Source organism: Scyliorhinus canicula, chromosome 7, assembly GCF_902713615.1.
Source record: "Scyliorhinus canicula chromosome 7, sScyCan1.1, whole genome shotgun sequence".
In the NCBI taxonomy this organism is placed as follows: domain Eukaryota; kingdom Metazoa; phylum Chordata; class Chondrichthyes; order Carcharhiniformes; family Scyliorhinidae; genus Scyliorhinus; species Scyliorhinus canicula.
The window spans coordinates 57,465,041-57,480,687 of record NC_052152.1 but is presented as its reverse complement, the minus strand read 5'-3'; the positions used below and the strand labels follow the sequence as shown (position 1 = coordinate 57,480,687).

General features: G+C 45.9%; 1 protein-coding gene across 1 annotated transcript in view; it reads right to left on the bottom strand.

Moving 5' to 3' along the window:
* Positions 1-710: 710 nt before the first annotated feature.
* efhc2 (EF-hand domain (C-terminal) containing 2) overlaps positions 711-15,647 on the bottom strand; it is a 218,498-nt gene continuing 203,561 nt past the window's right edge. Inside the window, exons 14-15 of the mRNA XM_038802085.1 lie at positions 5,066-5,168; positions 711-1,063 (exon numbers count right to left, since the gene is read on the bottom strand). Of these exons, the coding sequence (XP_038658013.1) occupies positions 968-1,063; positions 5,066-5,168 (199 nt within the window). The 3' untranslated portion in view covers positions 711-967. The remainder of the gene's footprint in view (positions 1,064-5,065; positions 5,169-15,647) is intronic.

The following is a 15,647-nucleotide window of genomic DNA, read 5'->3' as shown; positions in this document are numbered from 1 at the left end:
GGGTACTACCCTACCCAGAGCCTGACACCCAGGGGTCCCCAATCATCTGGAAGAAATGCCCCAGTGCCGGTGCACATAGTCCATGTTGGTGGAGACTAGTGCTAAATGGCACTCACTCAGAGTCTCCGATGCACGTGTGTTAGATCCTGCACCTAGGTAACTCAGGCGACAGCATATTTAAGTGGACCTGACTGCACACTTGAGTATGCAAATCTGGGTCCTGCCCATTGTGAGCGGGATCCAGATCGCGATGCCTCGTGAGATCCTGTTAGATCTCACGAGGCTTAACGAGCCAGGTAAATCTCATGAGAGGCCTCCGGCGAGGTTTACCAGCCTCGTCGCATCCTGAGTCGGGCATGGCCATTAGATTGTGCCCTATAGCAATTTAAATTAGAGCAGGCTGTGAACGATTAATTTCAGATCACAACTGCACGAAAATATCTTCCATGCCCTAATTATGTCATAAAACCTCAATGCAAATATTTATCAGGCCACTTCCAGCACGATTACTGATTCCCAATTCAAGGCCCACCTCAAAATGGCAAGGGGCAGGCTTCTAGCAATAAGTCGGCAATGTTTCTTTCAATTTTCAGTCTACTACCATTGTATGTGGAACAAAATGGAAAAAGAGAGATGAAAGCCCATCTGAGACAACAGTCATTGCTCCAGAAAGTTGTTTTGCTGTGAAAAATGTCACCCATAAAGTTTGGCAAAGTTTCAAAATATGTTGATTTATTATCAATTAATTAATCGATTACATCCAAGTTACACATGGAGAAACCATTCGGTAAAGCTCTCATTGTTTTCTTGTTTTAGGCTAATTTCTAACTGTAAGTATATTACCGAAAGAGATTAATGGTTTCTCATATACGCTAAATTCTATAATGAAACAACAATTGACCTAGGAGTATTTTGTAAAAGTCATTTTTGTAAGTTTTTTTTAAATCAAGACCTATGCTGTGTCACTTCACTCCTGCTTGCCAAACAAATCTTCTATGAACGCTATATAGTTGATGCTCGTCACTTGCTTAGGTGGATACTCCCCACTCCCAGCTTTTTTAATCTGAAACAACAAACAGCAGGAAGCAAAATTAGTTCTGTCTACACAGGAATTCAGCAGACAGTTATACAATCTGTGTTCCCCTATCCTGATCAGAGATTTATTATAAATCACACCAATTTGCATTTCATTTATGGATGAGTCCATCACACCAATGCAAGTGCACTGGAGCAGAATTCCTCTTTGACCATCTGAAGGCTGCAGATCCCATCCCAAATCCTGAGGGTGAGTTAATTTAAATACTTGGGGCAAGGTGCTCAAATCTGTTACGTCCTTTGTCTGAGAACCATGACCATCCCAAGGGCCTCAATGGAATGTACACCTGCTCTCAGCTGGTGAGAGTTTTAGCAAGGTTTTTATAAGAGCATAATGGGCTTTTGGTGGCTTCAGAACATCTGCAGAGACACATTTGTAGGGGACGTAAGGGAAGCACTCACACTCTTCTCCCTTTTCCGCCCCCACTGATATTTACTGCGCATTTCACATGGGATAAATTCCAATCCTGCCATTCTCCATCCTAGAACTTGGTTGAAATTTTGGCACTTTGAATAAAGTGACAAGATAGAGAGATGTTAGAATAAGATATTGAATATGGCATCATCTTCCTGCCAAATGGGCCTTCTCAAATCCCAGTTCACCTTCATTCCACAATCTGTGACCAATGATCAATGTACCTCACCCGTACCCTTTCTGGATCATAAAATAAACAGCAGCCACATAGCTGAAGTTTTCTACTGAAATTACCAAGTGGGCTTTCGAATTACACCATTGGAATTAGCCTAAACATGGTTATTGCATTTGCATGGAATTCTTTGCTCTTATTTTCAATAAATGGGTAATGCTTTGGCTAAAAGAATAGACGGTAGAATTTCAAACAAGCTCATTAAGTGTTTCTTTTTCACGGGGCTGAACTTGTGCATTATTCAGAGATGTTGACAGCCACTTTCCCAGATCCACGACATTACAAATTCTGAGGAACTGCTTGCCAGTATCCACTTTCCCACTGTTGTGTCCTGTAAAACTTTCATGAAGACGAAAGGACTGTGCAATATATCTCACAAATTAAATCTAGATTTTTGCTGACTCGAGAGTCAGCAAAGAATTCCATGCAATATCTAAAGCAATTCTAAACACTACTATGATTATAAATTATATCTGTTAACAACTCATTTTGTCAACTATGGGAATAGCATGGTACTGTAATTTATAGTTTCACAGAATTTACAGTGCAGAAGGAGGCCATTCAGCCCATCGAGCCTACACCGGCCCCTGATTGAAGTATTTTAAAACTTTTAAAATACTCTGTTCCCCATTTTATTGATTTTTAAATTCCTTTCTGGCTAAATTTTCTTTAAATTAATTCTTATTTTCTTTTATGTTGCACAGTGGCTTCATTTAAGTTGCTGTGTTGTTGTGGCCGGAAACGAAATCAGAAAGTACTGGCAACATTTAGCAGATTAGGCAACAATCCTGGAGAGAAGCAGCTGATGTATAATGATTTATAAGCAACTATTTCATCTCCAAATGAAATGACCATAAATAATGTAACACTATCAAATTAGCACTAATTAAAATATTTTTACTCCTGTTCATGATATTCTGCAGCTTTAAAGAGATGTTCAATGTGACTAGCATAATTTATGATGTTAATGCTATAAGTAAGAACTAATGAAAAGAGTGGATTGCATTTACCAGGGCAGCATGGCGGCACATTGGTTAGCACTAGAGGGACCGGGTTCAATTCAGGTTTTGGGTGTCTGTATGTGTGGAGACTGCACGTTCTCCCCTTGTCTGCGTTGGTTTCCTCCGGGTGCTCAATTTTCCTTCCACAGTACAAGGCTGTGTGGGTTAGGAGGATTGGGCATGCTAAATTGGCCCTTAGTGTCCAAAGATGTGCAGGTGGGGATACGGGGCTAGGGCGGGGGAGTGGGCTTAGGGAGGGTGCTCTTTCAGAGGATCGGTGCATACTTTACGGGCCGAATAGCCTGCTTCTGCACTGGAGGGATTCTATGATTCAGGGTTGGGAGGGAGCAGTGCCGAAAATGCAAGCAGTGGAGTGCCCATTTCCTTTCTGCTACCACTGGCATTTTACCTGCAGTGGATGGACCCTCCACCATGTGGGGAGACAGCTTGGTCAAGCCTGGCAGCCTTACTGCAGGTTTAGGGGGAGGGAGGTCTTATTTTCTGGCTCTTTGTAGTCCACAGAGGGGTCCTCCTGGAGGCAATCATGACCCCGGCAGCAACAACCCCAATCCCCCTGCACTCAACAACAATCCCCCCCCCCCCTAACAAACACATGCTTCCTCACCAGGACCTTCCCACTCACTGGCTGGGTTGGTACCCCACTTCCATGGTGCCCTCTCTGCTAGGGTGGTGCTGTTGAGCTGCCAACCCTCCAATGGCCATCAGCTCTTGGGGGTGAGGACCCAATCTTTAAAAGAACAGGGATCTCTATAGCAACTAATTAGTGTTGGATGGCCACAAATTTAGCTTGAGATCTCACAAATGGTGATGGTGGTGTTGCCCCACGCCTTTGGGCCTGTTATCTGGGATCTGCTGCACAGTCAGTGTGTAAGTATAGATCTGGAATGGTTCTTTTTGATTTAATTTTTGAGGTGTGAGCATCACTGACAAGGCCAGCATTTGTTGGCCATCCTTAATTTCCCTCGAGAAGATGCTGTCAAAGGAGTATTGGCATGTCACTGCAATGCATCTTGTAGATGTTACACACTACTTCTGCTATGTGCCAATTAGATTGGATTGGATTGAATTTGTTTATTGTCACGTGTACTAAGGTACAGTGAAATGTATTTTTCTGTGAGCAGCTCAACAGATCATTAAGTACATGAAAAGAAAAGGAGATAAAAGAAATACATAATAGGGCAACACAGGGTACACAATGTAACTAGATAACACTGGCATCGGGTGAAGCATACGGGGGTGTAGTGTTAATCAGGTCGGTCCATAAGTGGGTCATTTACGCGTCTGGTAAAGTGGGGAAGAAGCTGTTTTTGAGTCTGTTCGTGCGTGTTCTCAGACTTTTGTACCTCCTCCCCGACGGAAGAAGTTGGAAGAGTGAGTAAGCAGGGTAGGAGGGATCTTTGATTATGTTGTCCGCTTTCACCAGGCAGCGGGAGGTGTAGATGGAGTTAATGGATGGGAGGTAGGTTTGTGTGATGGACTGGGCTGTGTTCACGACTCTCTGAAGTTTCTTGCGGTCTTGGGTAAAGCAGTTGCCATACCAGGTTGTGATGCAGCCAGATAGGATGTTTTCTATGGTGCATCTGTAAAAGTTGGTAAGATGATGGAGGGAGTGAGTGTTTAAGGTGACGGATGGACTGTCGATCAAGTGGGCTGTTTTGTTTTGAATGTTGTCAAGGAACCTGAGTGTTTTTGGAGCTGTTTGCCTCAGGCAAGTGGAGAGTATTTCATCAGAGTCCTGACCTGTGTCTTGTAGATAGTGGATAGGATTTGGGAAACAGGAGATGAATTGTTGCCACAGCCTCTCTCCTTATAGCCACAATTTCTAAATGGCTGGTTTAGTTAAGTTTCTGGTCAATGGTAACCCTCAGTATGTTGATAATGGGGATTCAATGATGGCACTATTGTTGAATAACAAGGGGAAATTGTTAGGTTCTTTCTTGTTGGAGATGGTGATTGTTTGGCATTTGTGCGGCACCAATGTCACTTGTTATTTATCAGCCCAAGCCCAAGCATGTGGGCACAGATTGCCTCATTATCTGAGGAGTTGCAAATGGTACTCAACACCAGGCAATGAACCGTTAACATCCACACTTCATGCCTTCTGAAACGTATAAGTCTTGCCTGGGCAGAATATGAATGCTTGACATTCTTTTGGAACCTTCTAAATGAAAAAGTATTCGTTTCAATTAAAGCAAAATAGATGAACTATCCAGTAATCGCAGTATAATGTTTACCAGTATTTCGGCATTGGGCTTACTGCAAAGAAACCAGATGCAGAATATGTTACATTATGTGTCCTACCTGGAAAGGAACCATTACATCTGCAGGTGGTACAGGATTTTCTCGCCAGTTCAAGCCTAAGATAAGGTTCCGGTATGCCACTTGTCCATCAGCACCTAGAAAACTTTAATTGTTTTGAAATAAATGTGGTAAAACAGAAGGAACAGAGTTGTGTTATTGTAAAGTATAGAGTATACTCTCTGGCCTCACACCATCTGTTCCCAACAAACATTATAAGTGACTTCAAAGACATTATTCCCTTAAATATTGAATCGGAAATGTACTCCGTAGATCCCAGCCTCAAGCAACACTGTAAATTATTTTCTCAAACCTGCCATGCTATATTCACTGAATTATGACTAACCATTACAATAGAAGGGTTGGAATAGCACAACATGAACAACACTAAAAGTAGCGAAACATATATCATTAGGCTTATTTTTCCAGTGCACAGTGGTGCAATCTGTTGGATCAGCAATTTGCAGCGTCACATAGCAGAGGACTTTGGACTCTTTATCCCACACATCACTAATCCATGCTGCAATTGGCTGATCTCCGAGTCAAGGTCAAACGCTTGCCCATAAAGAGAAAATCTGAAGCAGGCAGCTTCAGGCAAAACTCATGTGCCTCCTAGTGGCCATATCAGGGCATCTTTCGTAGAGGCCTGGGAGCCTGTCATCAGCTCCTCCACAATTAGTGAGTAAATTCTCCTTCAAAATTCTCCTTCACTGGCATGTGATCCTGTCTCATTTATTATTAACGTAATATAATTATCATGTCGGCAAATAATAGTTTCTAGCTGTTTATGCTGAAATGCAGAGCACACAGATTTGAATTACTTGAAGTTAAACTGCTGTTTACTTTCTCTAAAGCTACAGATTTGTGTGCTTCATCCTCCTGATACCCCTCATTTTTCAGTGTATACAATTAAAAAATACATATTTTTATTCAAATTTTTCCATTTTATACATAATACAAAATAATACAAAACAATGAAACAGAACAAGACACCAATACACACATACATCCCACAAAGCATAATCTAACCCCTCAGAAAACTTAACTCTTCCCCCTCTCCCACCTTTGCAACTAACGGTGACCAGCTTCTTGAAATACACAATAAACGGCTGCCATCTCCGTTAAAACCCTCAGTTGCTCCCCTTACGGTGTATTTGACTTTCCCGAGGTATAGGAACTCCATCAGATCTTCCAGCCACGCTGGGAGGAGAAGCAGAACTCCACCCCAGCAGTACTCGCCTCCGGGCAATCAGCGAGGCGAAGGCTAGGACATCTGCCCCCAGTGCCTGTCTGTAGCTCCAGTGAGACTGACACCCCAAATATCGCCAAGGCCCATGCACAAGGGCATGGAGTTCACCTTCCACAGGGCCTCACACCACACCTTGTCATCTAGAATGGGCCCTAATTCCTCCATCTACATGGCCTTAACCCCATCCACCGACACTAAATCCTCTGATATAATCCATCCATAAATACCGGAAATACTCCCTTCCTCCGACTCTGCAAGCAAGAGAACCCTCTCCATTCGAGAGGTTGGTGGCGCCAAGGGAAATGTCAGGAAAATCTGTTTCGCAAAGTTGCAAACTTGCAAATATCTGAATAAGTCAGGTTGTAAGAGCCCAAACTTCTCTGACAGTTCCTCTAAACTGGCAACTACCCCTCCAGGAACAAATCACCCATTCTCTCTAAACCCTTCCTCTCCCACCATCCGAAAGTGGCATCCACTCTCACAGGCTCGAACAAATGCTTTGCACAGATTGGAGCCAGTTTCAATACTGACCCCAATTTAAAATGCCGTCAAATTTGTCTCCATATCTTCAAAGTGGAATCAACCACGGGATTTGATGAATACTTTGCCAATGAGAATGGAGCGAGGCCGTTGCTAATGCCCATTGACCAGATCCCCTACACGATTTTGATTCCATCTGCACCCATGTAGCTCCCGGATCATTGCACCAACTCAACATCGTCTCCGCATTCACTGCTCAGTAAACAATATCAGGGTCCCCCTGACTGTATATCCCTTTGATGGACTGTCTCTTTGATGAATTCTCACCCACATAAAGGACTTAATCAACTTTTTGACTTCCCCAAAAAGGGATCTGGGGAGGAAGACTGACAAACACTGGAACAAAAATGAAAATCTAGGCACAATGTTCATCTTGATCGACTGAACCCTACCCACCAAGGACAGAGGAAGATTATCCCACCTCTGCAGATCAGTCCTTTTTTAAAATAAATTTAGAGTACCCAATTATTTTTTCCAATTAAGGAGCAATTTAGCGTGGCCAATCCACCTATCCTGCACATCTTTGGGTTGTGGGGGTGAAACCCACACAGACACGGGGAGAATGTGCAAACTCCTCACGGACAGTGACCCAGAGCCGGGATTCGAACCCGGGTCCTCAGCGCCGTGAGGCAGCAATGCTAACCACTGCACCACCGTGCTGCCCCTGCAGATCAGTCCTGATCCTACCTACCAAGCTCATATAGTTCAGCTTACAGAGAAGGGCCCAATCCCGGGCTACTTGAACCCCCAGATACCCAAAGCTGGAACCAGCCAGATAGCACCCATAGATTGACTCCCCCTCCCTGGCGCTTAACTGCAAAGCACTCACTTTTTTTCCACGTTTGGCTTGTAGACTGAAAAAGAGCCAAAGCGCCTCAGCAACTCCATTACATCGCCCATGGGGAGGATCGGGTGCATCTCATAAAGTAAGAAACCACTGGCGAACAGGGACACCCTTTCCTCCATCCCTCCCTTCGCTAACCCCTCCACTTATCTGAAGCCCTCAAGGTGAAGGCTAAAGGCTCTGTCGCCAATGCAAACAAGGGGGCGGGGGGGGGGGGGGGGGGGGAATGGCATAGAGCACCCATGCCTTGTTCCCTAGTTAATTGGAAATTCCCCGATCGCATGTTATTGGTGTGGACACTAGCTGTTGGAACCTTATACAACAGTTGTATCCAGGACACAAACTTGGTGCCAACTCAAACTACTCCAAGACCGCAAAAAGATACCCACATGGCCTCCTTCTGCACTGTAAATTCTATCATTCTACCCTATTGAATGCTTTCTCGGCATCTAATGCGAAAATTACCTCTGGATCCGACCCCTCAGACAAGGAAAGCACATTAGACGACAATTGTCAGCCTTTAACAAAACCTGTCTGATCTTCCCCGATAATGTGAAGAAGACATGGCTCCAGCCTCAGTGCAACACCTTGGCCAATATCGTGGCCATTCCACGTGGTCCTTATCCTTCTTTAAAATAAGTGAAATAAATGCTTGTAATAGTGTCTTGGACTGGGAAGCCGTGTTACAGAGTCATCGAACATCCCCATTAATTTTTTTAAAAAATAATTTTTAATGGAATTTTTTACAGAAAATATAAAAATATAACAACAAGTATAGCAACAAGCAGTAATATGCAACTAACAGCCCCATAACACCCACAATTCCCCCCATACCGTAACATCACATGTATCATACTCCCCCCACCCCCCCCCCAACAAGAGAACTTAACCATAAATTAAAATTAAATAAATCAAATTTAAATAAAATAAGCAAACATAATCAACGTCCCCCCCACCCCCCACCCCCCTGGGTTGCTGCTGCTACTATCCCAGTACCCTATCGTTGAGCCAGAAAGTCGAGGAAAGGTTGCCACCGTTTAAAGAACCCTTGCACCGATCCTCTCAGGGCGAATTTAACCTTCTCAAGCTTAATGAAGCCCGCCATGTCATTGATCCAGGTCTCCACGCTTGGGGGCCTCGCGTCCTTCCACTGTAGCAAAATCCTTCGCCGGGCTACTAGGGACGCAAAGGCGCCGTTACCAGGGCCCCCAGGCTTGTATCCCCACAGGACGCTCTCTCCATCCGTTTCCATGCTGCCCCCTCCCCCTCCATCACCCACTTACGCACCATCGACACGTTGGCCGCCCAGTAGTACCACGAGAGGTTGGGCAATGCCAGCCCCCCCCCTATCTCTACGCCGCTCCAAGAAGACCCTCTTCACCCTCGGGGTGCCATGCGCCCAAACAAATCCCATGATACTGCTGGTCACCCTTTTAAAAAAGGCCTTAGGGATAAAGATGGGCAAGCACTGGAAGAGGAACAAGAACCTCGGGAGAACCGTCATTTTGACGGATTGCACTCTGCCCGCCAGCGATAGCGGCACCATGTCCCACTTTTAAATTCCTCCTCCATCTGTTCCACTAGTCTGGTGAAGTTAAGCTTATGAAGAGCCCCCCAACTCCTGGCCACCTGCACCCCCAGGTACCTGAAACTCTTCACTGCCCTCCTGAAGGGGAGCCTCCCAATTCCCTCCTCCTGATCTCCCGGGTGCACTATAAATACCTCGCTCTTTCCTAAGTTTAGCTTATAGCTCGAGAAGCCCCCAAATTCCGCTAACAGCTCCATCACCCCCGGCATTCCCCCCTCTGGGTCCGCCACATATAACAGCAGGTCGTCCGCATACAGCGATACCCGGTGCTCCTCCCCACCCCGCACCAGACCCCTCCACTTCCCTGACTCCCTCAACGCCATGGCCAGCGGTTCAATCGCCAGTGCAAAGAGCAGGGGGGACAGGGGACACCCCTGCCTGGTCCCACGATACAGCCTAAAATACTCCGATCTCCTTCCATTTGTGACTACACTCGCCATCGGCACCGCGTAAAGCAGCCTCACCCATTTGATGAATCCCTCCCCAAATCCAAACCTCTCCAGCACCTCCCACATGTACCCCCACTCAACTCTATCAAACGCTTTCTCTGCGTCCAGCGCCACCACTATCTCCACCTCCCCCTCCACTGCCGGCATCATGATAACATTGAACAGTCTCCGCACATTCGTGTTGAGCTGCCGCCCCTTGACAAATCCTGTCTGATCTTCATGAATTACCTCTGGCACACAATCCTCTATCCTGGTAGCCAGGGTCTTCGCCAGCAACTTAGCGTCTACGTTAAGGAGCGAGATCAGCCTATATGATCCGCACTGCAAGGGGTCCTTATCCCGTTTTAGGATCAAAGAGATCAGTGCCCGCGACATCGTCGGGGGCAAAGCCCCCCCTCCCATGCCTCATTGAAAGTTCGCACCAGCAGGGGACCCACCAGGTCCGCATATTTTTTTGTAAAATTCTGCCGGGAACCCGTCCGGCCCCGGGGCCTTACCTGACTGCATTTGCCCGATCCCCCTGACTAGCTCCTCCAACTCTATCGGCGCCCCCAGCCCCTCTACCAGCCTCTCTTGAACCCTTGGGAAATATAGCCTGTTCATGAAGCTCTCCATCCCCTCTCTCCCCCTCGGAGGTTCCGACCGGTATAATCCCTCGTAAAAGTCCCTAAAGACCCCATTTACTTCTGTCCCCTTCTGCACTACATTTCCACCCCCATCCCTCACTGAATATCCCCATTAATATCGACACCAGCTGTCCCGCAAATGTCTTGTCTGCATCTGCCCTTTGCTGTCAAGACCTCCTCTGTGCCCAATGGCCTCTTCAACCCTTCACACTCTTCCACCTCCACCTCAGGATACTCTAAACCCTCCAGAAACCCCGACACAAGCCTTCCACACCCCCCCCCCCCCCCCCCCCCCCCCCCACACACCCCTATAAAGGTGGCTCCAACATATAAAGGTGTGTATATGGCAAGAGAGAACTGATCATTCCAGAGTTTGTCGGACTCGGGTGACAACGACCCCCGAGAGAACGCTCTCAAGTAACCACCAGACCATTTTAAAAATGGGAATAGTAGCGCTCCGAGAGTATGATGAGTTAGTGGAATGGGCCTCCGGAATACCAGGCGGAGAGGAAAAACACCAAGTCAAGATAAAACAGGAGCATGTCGCCACCTACGGCGCTAACGGGGGTCAGAAGGGGAAGTGTTACACATAGAACATAGAACATAGAACGATACAGCGCAGTACAGGCCCTTCGGCCCTCGATGTTGCACCGACATGGAAAAAAACTAAAGGCCATCTAACCTACACTATGCCCTTATCATCCATATGCTTATCCAATAAACTTTTAAATGCCCTCAATGTTGGCGAGTTCACTACTGTTGCAGGTAGGGCATTCCACGGCCTCACCACTCTTTGCGTAAAAAACCCACCTCTGACCTCTGTCCTATATCTATTACCCCTCAATTTAAGGCTATGTCCCCTCGTGCTAGCCACCTCCATCCACGGGAGAAGGCTCTCGCTGTCCACCCTATCTAACCCTCTGATCATTTTGTATGCCTCTATTAAGTCACCTCTTAACCTTCTTCTCTCTAACGAAAACAACCTCAAATCCATCAGCCTTTCCTCATAAGATTTTCCCTCCATACCAGGCAACATCCTGGTAAATCTCCTCTGCACCCGTTCCAAAGCTTCTACGTCCTTCCTATAATGAGGTGACCAGAACTGTACGCAATACTCCAAATGCGGCGTACTAGAGTTTTGTACAACTGCAACATGACCTCATGGCTCCTGGAACTCAATCCCTCTACCAATAAAGGCCAACACACCATAGGCCTTCTTCACAACCTTATCAACCTGGGTGGCAACTTTCAGTGATCTATGTACATGGACACCGAGATCCCTCTGCTCATCCACACTGCCAAGAATTTTACCATTAGCCAAATATTCCGCATTCCTGTTATTCTTTCCAAAGTGAATCACCTCACACTTCTCCACATTAAACTCCATTTGCCACCTCTGCAGCTTATCTATGTCCCTCTGTAACCTGCAACATCCTTCCGCACTGTCTACAACTCCACCGACTTTAGTGTCGTCTGCAAATTTACTCACCCATCCTTCTGCGCCCTCCTCTAGGTCATTTATAAAAATGACAAACAGCAACGGCCCCAGAACAGATCCTTGTGGTACGCCACTCGTAACTGAACTCCATTCTGAACATTTCCCATCAACCACCACTCTCTGTCTTCTTTCAACTAGCCAATTTCTGATCCACATCTCTAAATCACCCTCAATCCCCAGCCTCCGTATTTTCTGCAATAGCCGACCGTGGGGAACCTTATCAAACGCTTTACTGAAATCCATATACACCACATCAACTGCTCTACCCTCGTCCACCTGTTCAGTCACCTTCTCAAAGAACTCGATAAGGTTTGTGAGGCATGACCTACCGTTCACAAAACCATGCTGACTATCCCTAATCATATTATTCCTATCTAGATGATTATAAATCGTATCTTTTATAATCCTCTCCAAGAATTTACCCACCACAGATGTTAGGCTCACCGGCCTATAGTTACCGGGGTTATCTCTACTCCCCTTCTTGAACAAAGGGACCACATTTGCTATCCTCCAGTCCTCTGGCACTATTCCTGTAGCCAATGATGACCTAAAAATCCAAGCCAAAGGCTCAGCAATCTCTTCCCTGGCTTCCCAGAGAATCCTAGGATAAATCCCATCAGGCCCCGGGGACTTATCTATTTTCACCTTGTCCAGAATTGCCAACACTTCTTCCCTACGCACCTCAATGCCATCTATTCTAATAGCCTGGATCTCAGCATTCTCCTCCACAATAGGAGAAGAATGCCACATGTGGCAGAAAGGGACATTTTGCGAACAAATGTTGACCATCAAAGAAGGGAAACAACTCTGGGAATGGCGGACCCGGTTGCAATTATTGCAATAAAAACGGGCACACAGAGGCTACATGTTGGGATAAACATGGCAAACCTCGGCCCCGTCGTGTGTCCACCGCGGAAGGTAGGAAGCAGGGGACCGAGGAGAATGTAGACTGATGGTTTGCGGCACCCATAATTAAGAGCAAAAAAGAGGGGAGGATTTATGTGTCTGCACGTGTGGGGGACCGACAATGTGAAATGTTGGTGGACACAGGCGCATCTATATCAATTGCTGACCTCCCCCTGCCTACCTCAAATAAAATTATTTATATCACTGGAGTAGGAGGAAGTAAAACACCTGCCTACCTAAGTGAAACCACATTGGTGGAAATTAATCATTTGTATCAATGCGAATTAACGTATGTAAAAATAATGAAGGAACAATAATGGGAAATTATTTAATGAGAAAATATGAGATTGTGGGAAAGGGGAACTAATTTGGCCAACCAAGGATGGGCGGAAAGTGAAAATGGGAAGGCGCACAAGCAACCTTGAGACTATTGAAATTGCCACTGCCACTACCCGAGACTGGAGATTGGAAACACAGGGGTTCGGGACCATTTGCTCCTCTGCCCCTGGAGTATGGGCAAATACTAAATTGGACACTGGTTTAGTCAACATAAACCCTATAAAGGTGCCCGGGCCCGAACATACACTGCATTGACAATACCTGATTAAACCTTAAGCAAAGGCAGCTGTAGTCGAAATTGTCAGAGGGCTGGTGGAAAAGGGAATCCTAAGGGAAACCACAAGCACCACCAACTCCCCTACATGGCCGGTGAGTAAACCAGACGGAAGTTATAGACTCACTATAGACTACACTGCCCTCAATAAAGTGACGCCTAAATTGCACCCTATCGTAGCAAGCCTCTCGACAATCCTGAATGGATTGTCACCGGAGCACAAAATCTTTACCGCATTAGACATAGCCAACGGGTTTTGGTCCCTTCCCCTGGACCCAGAATCTCAAGAAGAAATTGCACTTACGGTGGGAGATAAACAGTACACATGGACCAACTACCACAGGGCTGCCATAATAGCCCTGCAATCTTCCACTGAGAGTGAAGCTCTGGAACGAATAGAATTACCAAAGGGGAGTACAATTTTACAATATGTTGATGATACATTGATTGCCTCAGAATCCAATGTCAGGACACCAGGAAGCATTATATGTGGTATTAAGCGAATTGGACATTGCAGGATTTAAAGTGAGTCCCAAAAAGGCACAAATTGGAAAAGAACAAGTGCTATATTTAGGACATTTAATCTCACAGGGCCTCAAAGAAATGCCGATAGACCGGAAGAAAGCAGTACAACAAATGCCATGCCCGGTAACTGTAAGAGGAGTTAGGAAGGTACTGGGACTGTTTAATTATAGCCGAAGCCTAATCCCCGAGTTTGCAAAACTAGCCAAACCTATACAAAGGCTAGTTAAAGGAGGAAAGCCAGCTCTAGACTCCATAGATTGGGGACCAGAACAGGAAGAAGCATATAACAAACTGAAGACAGTTACTATCAGCTCCCGGGGTCTGGGACTGACAGACGCTAACAAGTCCTTCCACCTACATTGCAATAATGAAGGGAGATTTTACTCCGCGGTAGTGACACAAGAACATGGAGATAAACGACAACCCATATTTCTCGACGGCAGAAGGTCCGGTAGTCACCAGACTACAAAGATGTATAGCGGCATTAGACTGTGCTGCGTGGGCAGTAAAAGTTAGCGAACCAATAATAATGATCGGAGACATAATCCTCCATACCAAACACACCCTAGTAGAAATGTTAAAGACCTGAAAATTAAAGTCCGTCTCAAACATGAGGAGAGCCAAATGGGAAGCTGTCCTATTACCTCCTAACAAATCAATTACTATAGTAAGAGACACCGGATATAATCCGGCGGAGAGAGTTTTGGATTCAGGAGAACCACATAACTGTGGAGACATAGATACAGATACAGAGGAAGAACACATAAAGGATGTACCGCTGGCAGTAGCTGGGGAAACCCTTTTTGTTGACGGGTCATGCAAATACATGGAGGGGTTACCCCGGACAGGCTGGGCAGTGGTCAATGACAGGTTAGGAACGATAAAGTCAGGAAGGAGCGATGGAGGATTAACAGCACAGGTAGCAGAACTAGTGGCACTCACACAAGCCCTAAAATTATATGAAGGAAAGGCTGTGAACATTTACACTGAAAGCCGGTATGCATTTGAGGTAGTACATGACTATATGACTGCATGGAGACGACGAGGATTCATAACTACAGACGCAACCCCAATCAAACACAGCCAGAGGATAGAAGCCCTATTAAAGGCTTGTGAGCTCCCTAGAGAAGTTGCAGTAATCAAGATCAAGGCCCACCAGGAAAGGAGACCCTGAGTGGACAAAATTTAAAGGTAATCAAGCCGCAGACAGAGCTGCACAATTAGCATTAGAACAAGAGGTAGTTGATGGACTCCCAGTATCTGCAGCAGATCCGATAGAAAACAAAATAGATATCCAAAAGCTGCACGTGGACATCTCAGAGAGAGAGAGAGAGAGATGGACAGCATACACAGTCCATAGAGGGAATGATGGTGTGTGGAGATATAATGTAGCGCCAGAACGTATACAAAATACCCTCCTGAAATTATATTATGGACTCTCGCATGTAGGAAGGGAAGCCATGACAGCTAGTATGAGAAAGGAATGGTGGTGGAAAGGTATGGGGAGAGACATAGCCCGGTATTGCCACCGATGTGTGACCTGTGCGTAATATAATCCCGGTCGACCCATAAAAATAAAAATAGGACACCAGCCCGGCCCAAAGGGCCATGGGAACATCTGCAAATAGACTTCACGGGATCCCTATCACCATCCCATGGAAAGACGTACAGTTTGGTGATTATTGATCAATTTACCCGGTGGGTGGAAGCGTTCCCTACTCGGAATTGCACTGCCACCATGGTGGCC